We start from the raw sequence: 20,809 nt of genomic DNA, 5'->3' as shown, positions 1-20,809 counted from the left end.
CTCTTCATAGCACTCTCAGTTGTACTTGTACTTCTATTTCTTCATAAAAAGAAGTTTAAATCTCTGACATATTTTCTATCTTAGAATTCCACTCATTTGGCACTTTACAATTTTTACAATTTTATATTTCACAGCTGCAGAAACGTCTCTGACAGAAAATGTTGCCTGCAACCTTCAAACTATGTGCTGGCATCTCCTACCGGCACATGAGGAACATGACAGGTGAGTGAGAGAAACCAGACCTTGGGCCTGTGTTCAGTACATTTGATGCGACCGAGTTTTCTTATTGTTTGCTTTATGTTCAAAAACATATATTTCTTCACTAAACTCATTGAATCCAGACATTTCAAAAATGAGTGGGAACATAAAAAGTCTTATATGCCAGATGCACAAATGTAAAGCTATGAGTGAATGTTAAAAAAACAAAAGAAAGCAATGTATGTCAGCAAGTACACATGCTTTACAAATGTGTGGTACCTTGGCCAGTCTTGGTAAATGTATTATCATTACTGGATTTAAGTTTGTAGCAAATGTGTGCTGATTTCCTCCATCTTGTAGGTTTGAGGAAGAATGCCATGGTGGCCATTCACCAAGAGCTCAACAGACTGGCAGGTCCAGGCCCCAGCAACTGGATCAGCCAGGTCCGACGACGAAGCTCCCTTCTCAGTGAGTCATTACTCTCCCTTAAACAGACTGAAAGACTGTCCTGTGGTTCAATGTAATACCAAATAGACACAAATATTGCTGTCATAGAGTTATCTACATCTTTTGATTGATTGAAATGATTTGAAATGATTGTTGAAACTGCATAATGTAAGAGATTTTAGGCTAGAGAGCATGGTCTTTTCTGCAGTGAATAGACAAGCTGACATCTTGTCAGTGTCTCTCCTTTGCCTATGAGAGATATTTATCCTAGGACACAAACATGTTTGTGGATGGTAATTATCAGCCTCTTCACAGGCTCACGGATTGAAGAGGAGGAAGGGTACAGTGAGGAGGAGATGTCCTATGTGAGGCAAGGTGAGGATGCACTGCAGAAGGCTATCAGCATCCTCAGTGAGCAGGACGGCTGGACCACTGAGACTGTAGCTGTGAGTATTAAGACAAACAACAGAATAATGTTTGACGAAAGAAAGCAAAGGTCCCAAAATTTGACTTGCTGCAGGTAGGAATCTCATGATCCAGATGTTACAATTCCAGTGGCAATAAATAGTGTTGTTTCACCTGATGTACTGTTAAAAAAAAACATTTTTTTTAAAAAGCAAATGCTTCCAGTGCCTTTTTTTTTACACCCCCTCAGGCAAACGGTGACAAAGTCTTGAGTAAGGTGTTGCCTGACATTGGGAAGGTGTTCAAGCTGGAGGTAATGCTTGAGCAGCATCCCGACAATCTGTATGGGGAGCTGGTGGGCAACATGGAGCAAATGGGGGAGTGGAACCCTAATGTCAAACAAGTTAAGGTGAGGGGCAACATCAGCCACTGGCATCTGAAGAGGGATCATTTTCCTAGGAAGACTTTTTTGGATTCTGGTATTTTAGTTCAGTGTAACAACATTTCAAGATATGTAATAATATAAGAAATCTAAGACATTGCTGTAATACCTTCATACTGATTCAAAACGGGATCCTCCAGATTCTTCAAAAGATTGGCGAGGGCACTATGGTCACCCACGAGGAATCGGCAGAGACACCTGGCAATGTGGTGGGACCACGGGACTTTGTCAGCGTCCGCTGCGCCAAACGCAGAGGGTCCACCTGCTTCCTGGCTGGAATGTCCACTCAGCATCCCAAAATGCCCGAACAGAGGGGTGTGATCAGGTGCGTCAGACACATAGTCAAACAAAATAACAGATAAGGGGGACTCGCTAGTCTTGTTGTGCAGTAATATACATTTATGTAGAGTGTATGAACTTGGAGTGGTGTGAATGCACAGCAATCACAATGTTTCAGTAAGATTCATGGATGGATGGATGAATCAGACCTACATGACATAACCAGAATGGATGCTTTTCACTGATTATGGATTTGTTTCCAGAGCGGAGAATGGCCCTACTTGTATAGTTATGAGGCCATCTGCTGAGGATCCAAATAAGACCAAGTTCACCTGGTTACTAAGTATAGATCTTAAGGTATCTAACTAACGTCTCAACACCTTCTTTGTCAAAATAACCTCACCAAATTGTATTGAAATCCATCCAACTACTGAGTGTGTGGGCCAATCAGTCATTGTCATTCTCTGTCTCATGCAGGGCTGGATCCCAAAGACGATTATAAACAAAGTGCTCTCTCAGACACAGGTGGACTTTGCCAACCACCTCAGGCAAAGGATGGCTAATAATGTTTCTCTGGAGATGGTTCACGCCTGCTGACACAACATGCTTCTAGAGGCTTGGCTGCATGTGCACAACAGTGGCAAGATCAAACCTGTCCAGTCCAAGTCTGATAAAACTGCAAACAGCCACAAAAAGATGAGAAAACCCTGGGGAGATTAAGAGGATCACATGAAGATAATGCTTGTCTGAGATCTTAGGACCGTCTTAGAAATATCTGAGCACACGTGCATTGCATCGTTTTATATTTGATACATGACACAGTTTCAAATGCCAAAGGTTCCCTCATTAGTCCACTCCACCTTTGCAGATGAATCGAGCCTGTATAAGCAGTAAAGCCTGTGATATATGGCCCATTGTTTCTTTGTGATAACACTCTTAGTAATTTCCCCTCCCTTCACAGTGAAATTGCACTTTTATTTCAATGTTATTTATTGTAACAATGCCCTTGCATTACATTGTGTAAGCATGGCTGTCAAGAAGTTAATAAATGAATAAATGATTGCAAACTCATTTGTATTTATGGTCTTTTATGCATTTATTTCACTAGAGGAAAAGCAGAAAACGCGGTTAAGATGATTCCTCTATCCTTTTTTCTTGATGCATGCAAACTTAACTGAATACATCATAAAAAAAATTTAAAAAAAACTTGCAGTGGTCATAACTAACTGAGAAGACTCAGGTTATCCATCTACACTCATCTTGAAACCCCTTCTGCATAAATATTCCACTTCAACAGAGAAGAGTATGGGGAATTCAAAGGGTCATTTTTAAACCATGAAATGTTGAGCTCATAAAAATGTCTTGCTATTCCTTGATGGCTTTGAGGCTGACAGTTTGCCAGCGCGAGCAGGTGTTTGGCCATTCAGATGTGAGAGAAGCCCAGCAGCAAGCGCTGTGGTGTGAGCCAGCAACACATTCCCAAACATTAACTAAGAGTGGATTTCATCCCAAACAGGAAGTCTGCCCTCCTATTGTCAGTTGTGTAACATTTTCCTATTATGTAGAAATTTAATTGGTCCAAAATGTTTTGTAACCGTTCATTTTCTTGGATAGTGTGGATGTCAGGAGCAAGGGTTTATTTAATTGAGGAGCAGAGGCCTCACATTCTGTTGTAATTGAGCTGGTTACCAGGAAAAAAAAAGAAAGATCTTCACCAGCAGAACTTCAGAATTATGTAAGTCATACTAAGACAGTGGTTCTCAATCTTTATTTAATTCCCATCTGCTAAAATTGAGTTATTCCATAACTGTCTGCACTGTAGATTGGCAGATTAACAGTGAAGAGTGTGAAACCTATGAAGAGAATAGTCATTTCTTATACATTCCCTCATTGGGCTGTCTTCTAGTCAATAAAATAATAGTGAAATTAAAACATTCCCCATTTTCTGTCTCAATGTGACCTGTGAATGTGACCTATGGGCTTTTTTTTTTTTTTTTTTTTTTTTTTTAAACTTCCTCCTTTGGCCCTCTCTGAGAATTCAAACACATAACAAATGTCTGGTTTGGTTTTGCATGATTCCAGCTCACTCTGAAAATGTAGTTCAGAGGGCTGGCTTGTGTTGCGCAAAAAGATTATTGTTACTTGAAAGAATGTTCCAGAGGGTAATAATTGACATCTGCTTGAAATCCCTCAAATGTGAGCACAAGCAGATGTGAATAGACTCTTAGCCACTCAAATAGTTTTTCCCCCCTCAATATTTCTCTAATATAGTACAAAAAGGGTCGAGGTAGGAAAGAAGAAAATGATCAAATACAGATAAAATGAGCAATAGGACCAGGAGGACAAAAGCACTAATCTGGCAGTAATATTGAATCCTTGACACTGTGACAGCCTGGCTCAGATAATTGCCTGTATATTATCAATTCAGGGAGGGTTGCAGGAAAATGTTTGTACTTTTCCCCCAGTTCATCACTGTGGCTCATCCACTCTCACACACACACTGTCAAGGGTTTCTGAGGGAGGGCTGGCATTTCCTGTTCCATGCTTATGAATGATTTGAGAGAGAGAAATTAGCAGATAATATCAATATCTGAGAGAGAGAGAGAGAGAGAGAGAGAGAGAGAGAGAGAGAGAGAGAGAGAGAGAGAGAGAGAGAGAGAGAGAGAGAGAGAGAGATTGCAATGACGTAATGAACTTAGAGCCTGGGCAGGAAACCACAATTCCCAAGATGCACTTGAGATTGCCGTGGCCACTGGACGGGGGAAGGGAAGCTGAGATTGGAGGGAGAAAGAATCAAAAACTGAGGTAGTTTCAAAATGATTCATTTTGCATAATATGTTTGGACGGCCGGCTGCACGCAGTATATTTTGTTTGTAGCATTTTAATGTACCTTGTACACAAAGCATGTTGTGACGCCGGGGTGTATCCGTGTTAGTGCTGTCGGCAGAGCAGATCCCATCCCCGATATACAGTGCTACTGCTAGCCCGTTAGTTAGCCTCACAACTGGCTTTTATTGCTTTACTTCTGAACTTGTGAATCGCACTTACATCCACGACGCGAATCGTTTGACTGTTTACGCTAAATTTTGACCGGCCTGCATGCAAAATTTGAGACGGAGCAGCAGCTAGGTGTTAGTACGTGTTGTGTTGCTAGCTAGCTGTGTGGCTAACGCCGTTACTGTGTCGCTGAGCGTCAGGAGCTCGGTGGCTGTGTGCCAGCCTGCTAACAGTTAACGCTAGCTGCCTGCTAAGGCGGGTACACTGGCTGACGCTCAGCTGTCAAAACCCCGCTGCGTTTTCTGTCATTGAATGGTTTTGACTGTTCACATAAGCATTTTTTTTCACTCAGCCATAATGTGCGATAATTTTACCCATCCAAATTTTAAACCTCCTATTATCTTTGAGGTCAGTTTGACTCCGTTCAGTGTTTAACGGCTCTAAATACATGAATATCATTATTCAGCATTTTTTTTTTTTTTTTTTTGCGTCAAGTTTCATGACTTTCATTAACTGACTTTTAATGAGGACAGCTGGACAAACATGAAATTAACATGATGATATGTTTTCAATGTCCTGCACACGTCTTGGGCTCTGTTTGAGCCCAGGCTTTTTCAGCTGTATAAAACATAGGAAATATGAACATTTTACACACATTTGTTGTAGTTGTTTTGGATGACACTAAGGAACTATATTCTACATTTATACATCTTTAAAAAAAAAAAAAAAAAAAACTTTCCTCTGCTTTGGGGCCCTCACTCAACATAACCACACCTGCAGTAGTGGAAGAACCACTGATAACTCATGTGACATTTGGGAGCAAAAAACATAGTACATAATATATGTATAATAATATGTATAGTATATAATGTATGCATTATCTATAATAGGGGTTGAGTGGGGGTGTTATTTTTCATTTAAAGGGCTGTTTTGGTCAACAAAACATACATTTACAGTATATTTTATCATTATTATTATTATTATTATTATTATTATTTCTGGAGGTTTAAATTACTGGGGTCAAATTGACACCAACTGATAAAAAATGTTAGGAATTTGAAGGTAACAGGAGGTTTAAGACACTGCTGTAATACAGGGGGCAACATTTTGCAATAATGCAACATTAAATTACAGTAGATGGATAATTGCGGTGACAATTTCAACATAAATGTGGATTTTATTCCTACTCTAGTCTACATTTATTATATGCAAATTGTGAACCACCTATGTCATAGGTAATATTGCATCTGGGTGATGTTATATTGCCTCAAAATGTTTCTAATGAAAATAAAATTAACAGTCAAGTTATGGTGTGGAAAAATTTTGTGCAGTTGTTTTCTGCTTTTAGTTTTCAGATCATTTGGACATATGACAGCTGCTGCTGAGGACTTTGGCCATACAGGAACCCTATCCATGACCCATATCTTCCCGGGCAAGGACAGTTTTTGCATCAGATGTGTGCTGTTTCATGTGAGGCTGAAGACCTAACACAGTTGTGGTGCAAGTATACTGAACTACAACACCACCTCTGTAGGTGCTCCTTGGATTCCTCTTAAGTGCCAAAGTAATGAAGTATCTTGGACAGGGAGAGCCCAGCCCTGACAGGCAATGTCATTATTCAGCTTCAGTGCACCTCTGATGGGGCTGATGAGAAAACCTACTGGCCCAGCAGATCTGTGGAGGAGAGGAAGGAGGGAGGTTTCCAGGAAACACATATATTGACAGATAGTCATATCTTCCGATCAGCTGATACCTGCACATTCCACCCAGTGCACACACTCCGATGCAGAAGGCTGTTCCTTTGGAGTAACCGGTAAAACCAGGCTGCCATCAGGATCATACACTCAATGCCTGAAAATCCTGGACCATACTGCTTTTACCCAGGGAAAAAGAGGCTGTGCTTGAAGAATACTATGTTCATGACTTGGCTAATACCCATTGCCAGTATCACAAATTAGTGAAAAAACCTGGTGACTTTGGACAGTGAACTCTCTGTGTATGAAGAAAAGGAGCACAGATATTTGCAGTCATTACAAAAGGTACACTACAGGAAACTATGGCGGTCCTCGTATCAGCTCTGCAGCCCACCGCGGTCCATGACCTCAAAAGCCTTTAGAGGGCGGGATTAGGAACACGCTTGCCAAGTAACACACACATATGCAATGGAAGAAGACACTGGTGTCACACCACACACTGAGGTAATATTCTTTCACCTTAGGCGGCCTCCAAGTTTTCAATGATTTAGTCTGAGTCTGGTGTTTGGGTTTACAGCAGCTTGGCATAATGAGATACAGAACAGTAGCTGTAGCAGACACCTTCTGTGTTGGCCAACAAAATGAAAGCAGGCACTAATGTACCGGACACTGTTGTCGTATTGATTACACCTGTTCAGTCCTTGGCTAAATGTCACATCCCTGTATGGACTATTGTTTCATGTCAAACAATTAGGAGCCTATGTGTTTTAGCAGTTGTGCCACAGTTGTTTAACTTGGAGCTGAACGTAAACAATGCCCTCCCTCTGCTTTAGCAGTAATCTCTTGTCTGGCTTGCTTGGCATGTTGCCATGGTGCCAGCTGACAGGCATTTCCCTTATCCCCTGCTTGGTTTCTAGTTATAACATTACCCCTTGCTCCCTGGCCTCTATCCTTGTATGTTCCCTCTTTTGAATATGATCAGACAATGGATCAGTCTCCTGCTACAGAGAATGTAAAGATGATAAGTCGAGAATAACTATCTGAAAGGAAGTGCATCCCTAACTCACCCAACACACACTGTGTAAACAGGAAGTTTGGTGACAGCACAGGAGAAGAAGTTAAGTGAATGCAACTTCCTAGATCTGTCCCAGATATCAGTTAATTTGTTGTACTGCATCCTTTGTACAAGTTAGTATTAGCTTTCAAGGACACTAAAACCCCAAACCAGCACGGGTTAATGAGCCATGCAGTGACCAACCATCACCTTTCTTAGAGCAATGCACCATCCTTACATTGTGCACATGTCCGAAGCATCTGCTATGTGTTGCTGCTCTCTTCTTAGGGCCTGAATGGTTTGTCCCGTGAATGTAAACCATTAGAGGAGATCACCAATGGCCACTCCAACCACAAGCCTGTGAGTACAGCTAACAGTCATTTTAAATATACCATTAGTTTTCTTTCTTTAATCCATTCCAGTTGTCTTTTTCCAAGCCAGCCTTCTATCTGTAGTGACTCTGTATCTATGGACTTTCTACTCAGGTCATGAATGGAGTGATTATCGGTCATAATGTCAAAGATCACACCAATGGTGGTGCACCACTCAGATCCCTGCCAGTGAGTCTTTTTCATTTTCTGTATCTCACTTGCAGCCCACAGGGTCTTTGTTGCATACAAGTGTAACCCCTTGTGTGGTAATTGTGCAGATTTCAACACTGAAGCAGAATGGTCTTCTGCAGACCCTGGCAGCTGGAGGGGACAAGCCTAATCCTGCAGGTAACACACATACACACACTCCCTCTCTTTCTCTCACTCTCTTCCCTTAGGAATATATTGGTGTATCCTAGATACCAGTTAGCCCTAGCAGGTAAAACCTCCCTCAGGAGTGTAGGTTGCTGGCTAAGAGGAAGCCGAGGGTCCCTGTGCCATCTTGTGTGATGCAGATACATTGGATGGGAAGGCTTTAAGACTGAGGATGAACTGAGTGAGAGTGGAACGTTGCACCATGGCCTCTTGGCTGAGTAAATTCTCATCCCCTGTGTGCATTGTAGCTGGTGAGCTTTGTGAGTGTGTGAGAGTGTTTGATGAATTAGTTTGTCTTCCTTATCTTACCTTTGTGTTTGTTCTCTTCAGAGGAGGATTCAGAGTTGGAGAAGGCCAGAGAGGAGTGGGAAGCTCTGGAGAACGTCCAACCTGGTGAGATACAGCCCCTATTTTTGTCTCTTTTAGGTGGTATTTTTTTTTAATGTAGTGTATCAGTTGAACTTCGTACTGTACCTACCTGGCTGGAAATAACCAATGTCGCATATCCCCCAGCTCTCCCGGAGGACTCAAACCCAACCCCGCTCATCTCCTTCAATGAAGCCCTGCAGTACTTCCAGACCACAGACCTTGGGGACTTGCTGGTAAGAACATGCTACATGTGTTTAAAGATCTGCATCTAGTGTTGCCTTCATATGCGGTGGCCTTACACAGCAGAAACAATGACAGAACAATGGAAATATGGTGAAAATGCATCATTTGGCTCTGTTGCTCTGTCAGGGCCAATTCTTAAACTGCAACGCAGAGATCACACAGCAGTAATGAAAGTGTAAGCAGCAAAGTGTAGCACTATGCTTGGACAGACAGTTTCAACAGGTGCTGCGTGTTGCTTTATTTGGTTACTAGGTAACAAGTGCCTCTTTAACTTGAGCTGCCTCTCTAGGTGTTGCTCATAGGTTATAAGTCCTGCCTTTGTTAGATTCTGACAATTTTGATCAGTCAGGTCATGTCGAAGTGACTATAGCTATGTTTACATGGACACAAATAATCCATAATCCGGTCCATTCGGAAAGAAATTTCATTCCGAAAGAGAGAGGTGGTTTATGCCGATCATTATTCCGAACGGCGTCCATGTACACATCCATTCGGATCCTGTCCTCCTGGTTGGGGTAAAATTATCTCCACTGCGCATGTGTGTTACGTCAGCGTGATGCATTTCCGCCTTTGCGGCAGCCGGTCGTTTTTCAGCAAGCAGCAAACGGTCCAAAAGGTCCATGTTAAAAAAAAAAAAAAAAAACCTACATAAACAGACACTGTGCCAGAGGGGAGGAAAATAAAATGTGAGAGGCACAAAGAGTGAACGAGCTGAGGACGTGCAGACAACGCGGCGTTTGTTTACAACACAGGCGGAAGTACAGCTTCTTCTTCTACTACTATTTCCAGAAAATTAGACAACTCCGCGCATGCCCAAATGATTTATTCTGATCAAACGCTTGGTGCATGTATACGCACGTCATGATCGGATCATTTTATTTAGTGTACATGTAAACAGTGGATTTGGAATTTCCGATCAACCAAGGTTTAGATCGGATTGGAGAAGTTTTGCGCATGTAAACATAGCTATTGACAAGCATATTGTTTCAGCGTCAAGTTGACCCAAGTTCAAGCTGAAGCTTCACTGAACCAACTTGCTGTTCTCAGCTCTGTTGGGCAACTCCTATAAGCTCAGGAATGCCGCTTTCAAACCATAGCAAACAATGGGAAATTTTTCTGCTGCCTTTTTCTTTACTGCTCGCCAGTGTGATCTCCACCTCACCGTTACTCATCCTAGAACAGTGTGAACCTGCGTCCCAGAACTTAAATTATCCCCACTAGCACTCACATATGCACTCTCTACAGAGTAACACAAAAAATACATGAGATGGGAATGACATTTCGACTTCTGTTTTATTATTACATTCATTACCCCTCGTCCTATCCTGCTCTGCAGAAGAACATCCAGCCAACCATTCGCAGGACAGGCCTGGCCGCTATCACACACTTCCTCTTTGGACCACCACGCCTGCACCGAGAACTTCTGGAAGAGAGGGATCTAGTCTTCGCCATTGCACAGTGTGAGTGTGTGCTTGCTCAGTCTATTTGTGTAATTGTCTACCAGGTGTAACACTCAAGAGCACTTCTAACAAATCACTGATTTTCTTTTTTGCATCTGTATGTGTGTGTGTGTGTGTATGTTTGTGGTTCCCACAGGCACTCTAGACAACAGCCAGACAGTCCACATGCGTGTCCTCCAGACCATCTATAAGAGGCTGATCGGCAGCAGGCTGGACTGTCCCCGCTACGGGACACACTGGGAAAACATTGGCTTTCAGGGTCAGACATCTTCACACACCTCCTTTTTATAAATGCAATGGCCATGGCTTCAGTCAGCTCATATTAAACTGTACCTACCTTCTTTCTGGGAGGTAAATGGCAAACCTGTATGCTGCATGTTTGTTGCATTTCTCTCTTCTGCTTTATATAATTTTGTACTATGTGTTAATTTCATGTACCAACATGTAATTTCTCATTGATTAGAAGGCTCCAAATTGATTTATTTCAATATAATGAATCAGAAAGAAGCCTAAAATATCCATGTGTCAACTCGGGTCATATTGACGTTAGCAAAAAATAATTCTGTGAGGGCTCATTTGAATGAATGCGGCCCACTACCTAATATGAGTGTGGCACCCGTTTTCTAAATTTAAAAAATGAGGATATAAAACTAATGAAATGTGTCTGCCAATGTTTGGTAGAGTGATGTCATCTTACTATTCCTGCTCTAAGCACAATATGAAGAAGTCACTGCTCTCCACAGGGCATCTGCAACCTTAGAAATTCTTGGCAGTGCTCATGGAAAATAGTGAATCACCATGGACTGTGTGTGTGTGTGTGTGTGTGTGTGTGTGTGTGTGTTTTCTGTAGGTACAGACCCAGCGACTGATCTGCGTGGTACCGGGTTCCTGGGACTTATGCACACTCTCTATTTTGTGATGGACCCAGAGACTCTACCATTGGCTAGAGACATCTACAAGTTATCACAGCACCCTACACAGGTATCACCAGTTCATATAAAGGCACTCAAACACATAATGTGAAAATGCTTAGGACACAAAAGTGTGTTATGCTGCTCACTTGTTAACCACAAATCAACATTTTTCAAGATTGGATCTCCTCACAGTTGTAGTTATGCTTCGCCTGCTTCTTTCAAACCTAAGTTTTTATACATGTATTCATTTGTTCCAGAACTTTCCATTCAGCGTGATGTCAATCAACATGACCCGAATTGCTCTGCAAGTACTCAGAGAAGAAGCCTTGTCCAAGTGAGTCATTAGTCATCATCTTGTTGTTCAGTCAGCCCAATCCTCACAATGTGTTTATTGCCTGCTGACCATGTGCCCATGTCACACAATATATACACTACTCAACAAAAAGTTAGGGATATTTGGCTTTTGGGTGAAATTTATGGAAAATGGAAAATGTTCACGCTACAGTGATATTATATCATGAAAGTAGGGCATTTAAGTAGAAGCATACACTGGTGATTTCCTCATCTCAAACAGTTTCTTGAAACAAAAGCCAACAACAGTGGTGGATATACCACAACAAAAAATGTCAGTGTCAATAACTTGTCATGTGCCCTTGAGCATCAATTACAGCTTGACAACGACGTCTCATGCTGTTCACAAGTCGACTTATTGTCTGCTGAGGCATGGCATCCCACTCTTCTTGAAGGGCGGCCCTCAGGACATTGAGGTTCTGGGATACAGAGCTCCGAGCCTCTACACGGCGACTCAGCTGATCCCATAGGTTTTCTATGGGATTCAGGTCTGGAGAAAGTGCAGGCCACTCCATCTGAGGTACCCCAGTCTCCAGCAGCCATTCCCTAATGATACGACCTCGATGAACTGGAGCATCAAACACCTGATGTGAATTTTGCCGTTAAACTCCTTGTTAGAGAACAGCAACTTGTGCAAAAAGTACTGAAACATTGAACAGTTGAACATGTGCATTCAAAAGTTTACAGAAGGTCACATTAAGTTCACCTGGAAAGGTTATAATGCATTTTAGGTTCATCCTGAAATTTCACCCGAAAGCCGAATATCCCTAACTTTTTGTGAGTAGTGTATATATATATTACCTTCCACAGCTGCACAATGTTGACAAATTATCATCTTTCAATCGTTTGCTGCTTATCGCAATTGTGAGATGAATTCCAATACAGCATACAAGCATGTATTTCAATATTTTAGACATTTCAACAAACAAGAAACATTAATAACAAACTGAGATGTTGTTGTGTAGTATTTGCTGTGTGTGTGAATACAATGAAGTTTTTTTCTTGTGCAGTCTTTTTATACACAACACATTGGAATCTTTTTTCCCATTTAGTTTTGATCACAAAACTAATATTTTCTCTGTGTACTTCTTCACACCAACCACACTCCCCTCTGTCTCTGGTTTTACCAGGGAGTGTAATCGTCGTCAGCAGGTGGTTGGCGTGTTGAACGAATTCTACGTTGCCACGTATCTGCACCTGTACCAGCTGTGGAAGACCCAGCAGAAGACCATTTCTGACTCTGGCTTTGTTCTCAAAGGTAAAATACAATATCTTATTATGTTGCTAACAGGTCACTTTGCAGTCTTGCCCTAGGCTTCCTACCAATAGCATTAGGCGAGAATCGCACTTCACGCATTGAATCCATCGCCCTCTGATGGAAGTTCAGTGCCAGTGAGAGGATCTGTTACTGCCACATTCAGTCACAGATGCATTGTTTTGAATGGTGTTGCATTTGTTGAATTTATGAATAAACTGAAACAAATACTGTTATCTTTGAATCAGAGTTGCAGTAAAAACGTATTCTTTTAAAATGACAATAGGGAACCACATGTAAGATTTGAGTCACCCTGGCTTATGCGAGTACACCCCTTTGCTGACAACTTAAACACAGTATTCAAGCCAAAACAGCTGGAGTACAGTAATTGGCTGGCACTTCAAAAATAACTTAAACCCTCTTGAGCATTTATTACGCCCACAAGTCACTCAGTAAACCTCTCCCTTTATGGCTTGAGAAAAAGGCGGCTACGTGCAGTACAGCACTGTGTTTGGATATGACCACTGTGTCAGTTCTGCAGAACCTTTTAGATAATTTTGTGACAAGGGTCATGATTTGAGCTGAGATTATATTATATATCATAAACTCTATGACAGCATCACTTCATTATCTTGGGTTTGGCCACACAGATCAAAAGGGGCTTTCCAGGCTCTATTTCCCACACTGAGTCACCATGTCAGCCAGGTTATTGAGCCACAGAGAGTATGTGTGTGTGTGTGTGTGTGTGTGTGTGTGTGTGTGTGTGTGTGTGTGTGTGTGTGTGTGTGTGTGTGTGTGTGTGTGTGTGTTGGTCTCTGCATTACAGATGAAGTGTGATCCCGCTGTTAACTTGTGTTTCTAACCCTACAGAAGTGGAGCTGTTTGCCAAAAAGAACCCCAAGCAGATGCTGCGTCGACTAGAGGTCTTCCTGAAAGAGAGGCGATCAGGTGGGGTACCCCGGGGGGCCTCCCCCGACCCCCAGGCCCAACAGCCCTCTCCCAGCCTGGGTGAGCGAGGGGTCAGAGCCGGGACAGGACAGGGAAGCAAAGGAAAGGAGATGCACTTCACAGGAGTGTGTGATCTACCGCCAGACTTGGAGGGAGAGGCCAGACTCATCTAAGCTAGACAGAGTGTGTGTGTGTGTGTGTGTGTGTGTGTGTGTGTGTGTGTGTGTGTGTGTGTGTGTGTGTGTGTGTGTGTGTGTGTGTGTGTGTGTGTGTGTGAACACGTGTGTGTGTGTGTGTGTGTGTGTGTGTGCGTGCGTGCGTGCTTGCGTGCATGTGTGTGCGTGAACATGTTTGTGAATATGTTTTGTTTATTTTCAGAGAACAGTTACATACAAAGAACGGATGCAGGCCAGAAATACAAGATGTCACAAAACAATAAGAAAGTGAATGTTTGCACTTTTCTGTGGATTTAGTAGCCAAATCAATAGCTGCCAAATTCCTGTGGTCATAACTCTACCTGCCTAGAAGGCCATGACGTGTACATGTGTGTCCCTAGGATTTCCCAGTTGACGATGCTGTTCTCAAAAAATATTACTCAGTAGGTTTAGAAGGCAACTGGCTTCAACAGCTCTAGTTACTTTGCATTCTCTGTTAGAGTGTTAATGAAGTGTGCATGTCACATGTGATCCACAAGAGTGTACCGAGTCCCAAAATGTGTGGGGGTTCAGCCAGGTGTGTGTTGGCTCCGGTAACTTGTTTTCTGGTGCGTTCATGGTGTCTGTGGGCTGTTCCCTGGGGGTCCGATAGACTAGGTCCAGAGCTCCCTCTTTATATTGGGGGATATATTTTAAATATTTAAAAAAAAAAAAACTATTTTAGTCCTTTCCAAAGGGACAGTTGTCATAACTGCATAGTTATGTATAAAAGCACTTCAGAACTTTGTTAACAAACTGATGGCTTGGTGAGGGTGAGAGGGATTTCTCACACTCCACCTGAACATCTAAATATCCTCTGACTTTGTGAACATTTCTTCGACCTTTCGCAGTTGGAGCCAAGTAGATATTTCAAAACAGAGTCTGTGTGCTTGGCTTGGTCCCGGCTAAAGTCAAAGTTCTGGTATGAGCTTTCTATACATTCCGTTACAGAGCATGTGATTGTAATTTTTTTGACCAATTAAAAAGTTAATTACAGTGTGCAGGTGTGTGTGTGTGTGTGTGAGAGAGAGAGAGAGAGCGAGAGAGAGTGTGGTGAAATGAATGAGCTGATATTGATGAAGGGTGCCTCTCCTAGGAGATGTATGGTACAGTATGCAATCCCAGCTCTCACTTAATGATAATCAAAACGATAGTGCTGTGTGACGATAGAAATCGTTCCTAACTTCAGGGTTTGTGCGCGTGTGCAAGCGGATGTATGTGTCGAGAACGTGTGTTTGTGTGTGTCGTATGGCAGGAACTGACTACAGATGGGGTGTTTTCCTCCGCACACAATAAGCCAGCTTTACTAAGTACTTGCTCCATCACGCTGCAAAGAAGGTACTTTTTTTTCATTTTAAAGTGGTACATCGAAACATCTGAGGGAAAATCCTAAAACAAACAACACATCCTTTTTGTTTGCTTGTTTTAAAACCTGAGTGTTAGTTCTGGACAGATGTGGCTTCAGCGGCTCTGTGGCCTCAGGTGGCAGAACTTCTCAGCAAAGCTGGTTCCTGCTTTGTGCCGACGTGAAACCGTCTCCCATCACTGTAGTCTCAATCTGTAGCATGTTCAGGTAGCACTAGTACTGTAGCATCCTATAGCCGCCTCCTCTTCGTAAAGCTTGTTGATGTCACGTCTCAGTTACAGTCTGTAGTGTCAGTGAGTGCGCAAACTGTTACTACTATAGCACATTCATTTCATACTTGCATTAAAGCTTCCTTCAGTAGTCACATTTAGGCGGTGCAACTGCTGAACACATGATTTGGAGAGACATGGGACAGGCTTCACAGGTTACTGAACTCGACCTTGTCTTCTCAGAAGGTAACAGCCAAACCGGTGCCTAGATCCAGCAGAGCCGTGACGGGTAGAGTGCTGGTTGGTCCTCACTTCCTTTTTTCTTTGATTTGAGCCACCGTGCCACAGCGTACTTCATCCATTCATGTGAAGCAGTACCCCTAAAAGAGTTCATTTGTAAACCTATTACAAACCACACAGGTCTAATGGATGTATATAAATATACAGGCTCGCAATTTTACAATATCAACACCCACAAAGAAATAATATTTAGTGCCATCTCTCTTCTCCAAATTTACCCACTTTTCAAGAGTGAACTGATTTTAATTTTGCCAAGTGTTTTGGTGGATCAGCGAAATTTGCACTGTTGTAGAATGTCGATAGTATGTATGCTGTTTGCAAGAGGAGAAAACAGGCCATCTACTATAGCCATATTGCTCATTACTACCCACCTTGTAAGACAGGCTTCATGAAGTCAGAACCCCGACACCCCCCACCCTGAATTGCATCATGGATGTGATCTCACATTTAGTTTTATTCAAATTTTTATCCGAGGAGCAGTACAGTGTGTGTGAATCAGGAAGTTTGTATATAGAGATTTAATGATTGTAACTGTATGATTGTCAGTAGGGCATTATACTGAAACACATTGCTTACCTCAAGACTTAAGACAAATCTCTCCTTTCTCTCTCCTGATGTTTGTTCGAAACAACCTACGGCTTCTCAGTTGTATTCTATTCGGACTGTATCTTTTTAATGTTTCATTGTACCTGGGCCTTCTCTCATACAAATTGAAAGTTATATAATGTATATTCAACACCTGAAGCACTACATAATAGCAAACTAACACACAAGCTGGTCAATGTTACGTGTATTCTATTAAAATCACATTTATAGACACTATTAGAGGCCCACAGAAGCTCCAGTTCACATTTGCAGGTAATACAAATATCCTTTGGAACAATCTCTATAATTGGCTGATGTTTACCATGTTGATATAAGCTGGTTTTCTTGTGGCTTCAGTGATAGTACAGTATACTTTTGCTGTGTTTAAGTGTTTGATGTCAGGAAAACACTCAAAACCACCCAGTCTTTACAGCTACAGCTACAGTCACAAACAGACAAAAAAAGACTTGTTCAATATATGATTGTAAGAATATAGTCTACTGTATTACGTCTTGATTAGCAGTCATAATACTGTATACGCTTTGACCTTGGTATATATTCAGTATGCAAAAACACGGCCTGATTTATTCACTCATATTACCAAAAGTTATATTTTCACCAGTTGTAACAGACCATATTCTTATGCGTTGATCATTGTTTGGATTCTCTTCAGTTGTGAAACCAGAACCAAGAGAAAAACGGGTCCATGCAGGATGTTGGATGCTCTCAGAGGAGTGGTCTGAAGTTCTGCTCCCTACAGTAGCTCGGCAAATACAATCACTTCTCTCAATATCCTGCGCTTTATATGAAGGTGTTTTACTGTTGCTGTTGTCTTGTCCCTCAGAGCATTTTATGACTGTACCTCGATTGTAGAAGCCCTATTTTATAATGAGAGTTATTTCAGAATATTTGCTGTTGTACATTAAATGTATTGTATGGAGAAAGCTAAATAAATGCCATTTAAAAAGTATGTCTACTTTGTATGCAAAATCACTGAATCCTGTGTGACTTACTCTTACAGTGACTCATTTACAGTATGACAAAAGTCTTCCTGTACTGCAGTGAGTTGTGGTAGCTTTGTAATGCAACCACTAGAGTGCACACTTTAATAATTCCTCAGCAAAAATGGTCAAAGGCATGCAGGCAGCATGGTGCCTCATAGGGTAGCACTGTCACCTCACTACAGGAAGGTCCTGGGTTTGAATCTCTGCCTGGGTCTTCTCTGTGTGCTCCGTTTTCCTCTCACAGGCCAAAGACATGGAGTTTACATTAAATGATGACTCCAAATATGTGCATGTCTGGCTGTGTGTGTGTGTGTGTGTTCAGGGTGTTTCCCTGCTGTCTGCCTAGTGCATGCTGGGTTAGACAGCCCCCTGTATCCCTGAATAGGAATGGGCCCCTATGGAAAATGGTTGTGAGCATGCACATAGTGTAGGCGCCACGTTCAGCATGGTCTGCATTATGACTTGGGATCCTAAATTCCTTGATGCGCACACAGTCAGTAAAAATTTTATCTGTCTAAGCACAGGCAGAAGCTTAGGCTGTTTTACATAATGCAGCTGACTTTAAACTGTTTGGAAATGCCTGGATCAAGTATCTTTAAATAAACAGATAGATTTGGTTTTGCTCCAGTAGAAAACTATACAGCCTTTAGAGCAGCACTCGTGGCATTATGTACTAACACAGCTCTACTTAATCTCCCTGTGAATTTTTTTGGTTTCCAATGAACTTCACAAGTTGTGTGGGCGCAGCACTATTAGGGTGGAGCGCTAATATCGGCCTACTATGCAGACACCGTTGCAGACACCCTCAGCCACAGTGTCTGCGCTTCATCTTTCATAAAGGAAATAAATTATTTAAAAGCCGCTGCAGCGCTCTCATCCATAAATTTGAGCGAGCGCACTCTCATTCCATTTCCTTAATACCGTTTCACTCCAGTACAACATGTTGGTAGGTATTGGCAGCTAGTGGTGGTGGTAGGATTCTTCCTCAAGCTATCAGAGAAAAGAGGGATTTTAGTCCCTGGAGAATCAAGTTGAGATGCCTCCAAAGCAGTCTTGGTGCTGTGTGCCTCTACATCTGTGCTTAATCAGACTCATGGCTCCAGTCCCACGGTGCCAGATGACTGGGCTGTGGTGGACCTGCTGAATCACAGCGCACAAAGGATGGAAAAAATATTTTATCCAACCTCTATCACTAATCGGTTCCATGAGCTATTTTTCATATCTTCTATTACTTTGCCTGCTTGTCTGGACTAGTTGTGTTAGGGTTTTGCAATGTGCACAGTGTTCCAGTGGAGAGAAAAGGGTAAACACGTGCAGTCCTTTCTAATATAACCAAGATCTTAGAGAGCTCTTGAAGAATTTATTTTCCAAAGTCCAGACTTCAGCTGCATGCCTAATATCCTGAAAGAGCGTTTAAGATTCAGGGTGCCTGGTGAGAATGAATGGGAAGAGAAGCAGGATGGAGGTTTTCTAAATCTGTTTCCATTTGTACCTAGTGAGCCTGCTGGAATAGAGCGTTTTGCTCTCACTCTTACTCACGATGCCTTCCCTCCCCCCACTCTCTCTTTCTCTCTCTCTCTCTCTCTCTCTCTCTCTCTCTCTCTCTCTCTCTCTCTCTCTCTCTCTGATGTCATTGTTTCCTGCCCATTAGATGCTGACGCTCAGCTCAAGGCTGTGCACAAGGGAGCAGTGCTCTGCTCAGGCTGACATGACCTAAGGACTTTTAAAGACAATAATACAATTGACATCAGTTCCATGGAAATCCAAGTCTGGAGGTTGCTTTGGTTTCGCTCTGAGTTCCTGAACAGTTGCCATATCTCAGTCAGTATGAGGCTGCTCTGCCTCTGCTTCGTCCACAAAGTCATTGCCCATCTTACTCCCATCCATGCAGTCTTTCCTGCATTTGCTAGCAGCATAAACAGCAGACTCCATCTGTGAATGGAGGACAGAGACGATTGAGACAGTTGGAAGAAAGTCAGCACTTCTCAGTATGATAGACGGCTTGAAGCAACTCACAGCAGCCGCATAAGTGTGGGAGTGACACGGGTGAGCAGGAGTTATTATCCAACTCAAGATGAACACAAGGAATCAACATCCTGGATCTGTATTTTTTTCCTATAAATGTGTACGCACACATATGCTTGAGTGTGTCATCGCACTGCTGGTGTGCTGGTGTGTAATGTAATGACTCACAATCCTCTGGGTCTAAAACACACCCCCTCACTATTTAGACAAAGATAGAACTCCTAAGGAAATGGACATCCTTTCCTCCCAAGATTAGTAGTAATTGCAAGAAATCAACAAGTATAGCAGACTTGATAGCGTGGTATCAAAATGAGATATTGTCCATAACCAAATATGACACCCACTCTCTTGTATTGACTGCTGCCATTCAAATTTCAAAGGAAATTATGGTTTAGTAATAAAGTTTGGGCAAAATCATTTATTTTCTTCCTGTCAAGTTTAGTTATATAACCCTTTATCACAAACACATCTCAAACACTTTAGAAACCATATCATATACCATAATCCGTCACTATATATACACATTACATTTCACATATCATTCCTTTAATTTCAGGCAGCATTTGGATATGTGGCTTCACGCTGTTTCCTGTTCTTGCAGGGCATACATTCAACTTCCATCAGCTATACTATAGGTGTTTTTATGACTGAATGCATGGTGGGAAAGAGGTTCAGCTGGTGACAGTGACTGCTTATTTATGTTCCCCATTCTATCAAACAGAGTTACAAGTACAGATTTTGCTCTGTACTGTAAAGTAGTTTGGGTAAAAAAAACACAGAAAGCATTTTCCAGCTCACTCCCCTGTGTACTCTCTGTAACCTTGCCAGCTGGGATGGCCTTTCTGCTTGACCTTACTGTATTCTGAATTATCTACAACATTCTTTGCAGCTATTATCAGAGTCCCCATAGGTACAATGCATGCCGCAAGACTCCTGTTAAAATCAAATCCTCCTTGACCCATTTATCTTTTGGAAGCCTAATTTGTTAGTATTTGCGTAATTCCATTCTGCTGTCCTCAGAGGCTGAGATAGTATGGGATGAATTACTTTAGCATGTGTGTGTGTGTGTGTGTATGTGTGCGCGCGCGCGCATGCGCGTGTGCATGTGTGCATGCGTGTGCGTGTGTGTATGTGTTTTGACTCATTTCCCTGCATGCATTAACATTATTTACAATTAATCACGGGCTGATTCACAGAAAGTCATGCCGACGTCTCCAGACATTCTTGCAGCAGTGAAATACACAAAATTCTCGTCTGTGTTGGAGCTCAGTCTGAAACCAATTCAAAAACATCATTCTTGTATCCTGGCAGGTGAGCAAGCTTG

The 20,809-nt window shown here is 42.1% G+C and overlaps 2 protein-coding genes across 3 annotated transcripts; both read left to right on the top strand.

The window, feature by feature from the left end:
• Window positions 1-2,737, top strand: star (steroidogenic acute regulatory protein). Its single transcript, XM_030061002.1, has 7 exons — window positions 1-222; window positions 559-666; window positions 961-1,091; window positions 1,301-1,459; window positions 1,633-1,817; window positions 2,035-2,128; window positions 2,249-2,737. The coding sequence occupies exons 1-7, from the start codon at window positions 159-161 to the stop codon at window positions 2,366-2,368; spliced, it is 861 nt and encodes a 286-aa protein (XP_029916862.1). The 5' UTR covers window positions 1-158; the 3' UTR covers window positions 2,369-2,737.
• A 1,720-nt stretch (window positions 2,738-4,457) lies between these two features.
• Window positions 4,458-17,426, top strand: elmod3 (ELMO/CED-12 domain containing 3). Of its 2 annotated transcripts, none has more exons than XM_030061001.1 (14): window positions 4,458-4,576; window positions 6,117-6,966; window positions 7,805-7,876; window positions 8,002-8,076; window positions 8,166-8,235; window positions 8,593-8,655; window positions 8,776-8,864; window positions 10,211-10,334; window positions 10,471-10,593; window positions 11,185-11,315; window positions 11,506-11,582; window positions 12,730-12,857; window positions 13,725-13,802; window positions 17,130-17,426. In XM_030061001.1, exons 2-14 carry the CDS (start codon window positions 6,931-6,933, stop codon window positions 17,327-17,329), a joined length of 1,266 nt encoding a protein of 421 aa, XP_029916861.1. In that variant the 5' UTR covers window positions 4,458-4,576; window positions 6,117-6,930; the 3' UTR covers window positions 17,330-17,426. The 2 variants fall into 2 exon arrangements, with proteins under 2 accessions (XP_029916861.1, XP_029916859.1); XM_030060999.1 differs by having other exon boundaries at window positions 13,725-13,862.
• Window positions 17,427-20,809: the final 3,383 nt, after the last annotated feature.

Source organism: Myripristis murdjan, chromosome 9, assembly GCF_902150065.1.
Source record: "Myripristis murdjan chromosome 9, fMyrMur1.1, whole genome shotgun sequence".
Lineage (NCBI taxonomy): Eukaryota > Metazoa > Chordata > Actinopteri > Holocentriformes > Holocentridae > Myripristis > Myripristis murdjan.
This window is presented reverse-complemented; position numbering and strand designations above follow the sequence as displayed.

What these genes read in the sequence shown, in the direction of transcription:
- star (XM_030061002.1), top strand. Translation starts at nt 159, where the DNA reads ATGTTGCCTGCAACCTTCAAACTATGTGCTGGCATCTCCTACCGGCAC. An exon ending in ACGACGAAGCTCCCTTCTCA is followed by an intron (nt 667 to 960) that starts GTGAGTCATTAC and finishes GCCTCTTCACAG; the next exon opens with GCTCACGGATTGAAGAGGAG. An exon ending in CTAATGTCAAACAAGTTAAG is followed by an intron (nt 1,460 to 1,632) that starts GTGAGGGGCAAC and finishes GGGATCCTCCAG; the next exon opens with ATTCTTCAAAAGATTGGCGA.
- elmod3 (XM_030060999.1), top strand. Translation starts at nt 6,931, where the DNA reads ATGGAAGAAGACACTGGTGTCACACCACACACTGAG. An exon ending in GGACAAGCCTAATCCTGCAG is followed by an intron (nt 8,236 to 8,592) that starts GTAACACACATA and finishes TGTTCTCTTCAG; the next exon opens with AGGAGGATTCAGAGTTGGAG. An exon ending in TATCACAGCACCCTACACAG is followed by an intron (nt 11,316 to 11,505) that starts GTATCACCAGTT and finishes CATTTGTTCCAG; the next exon opens with AACTTTCCATTCAGCGTGAT.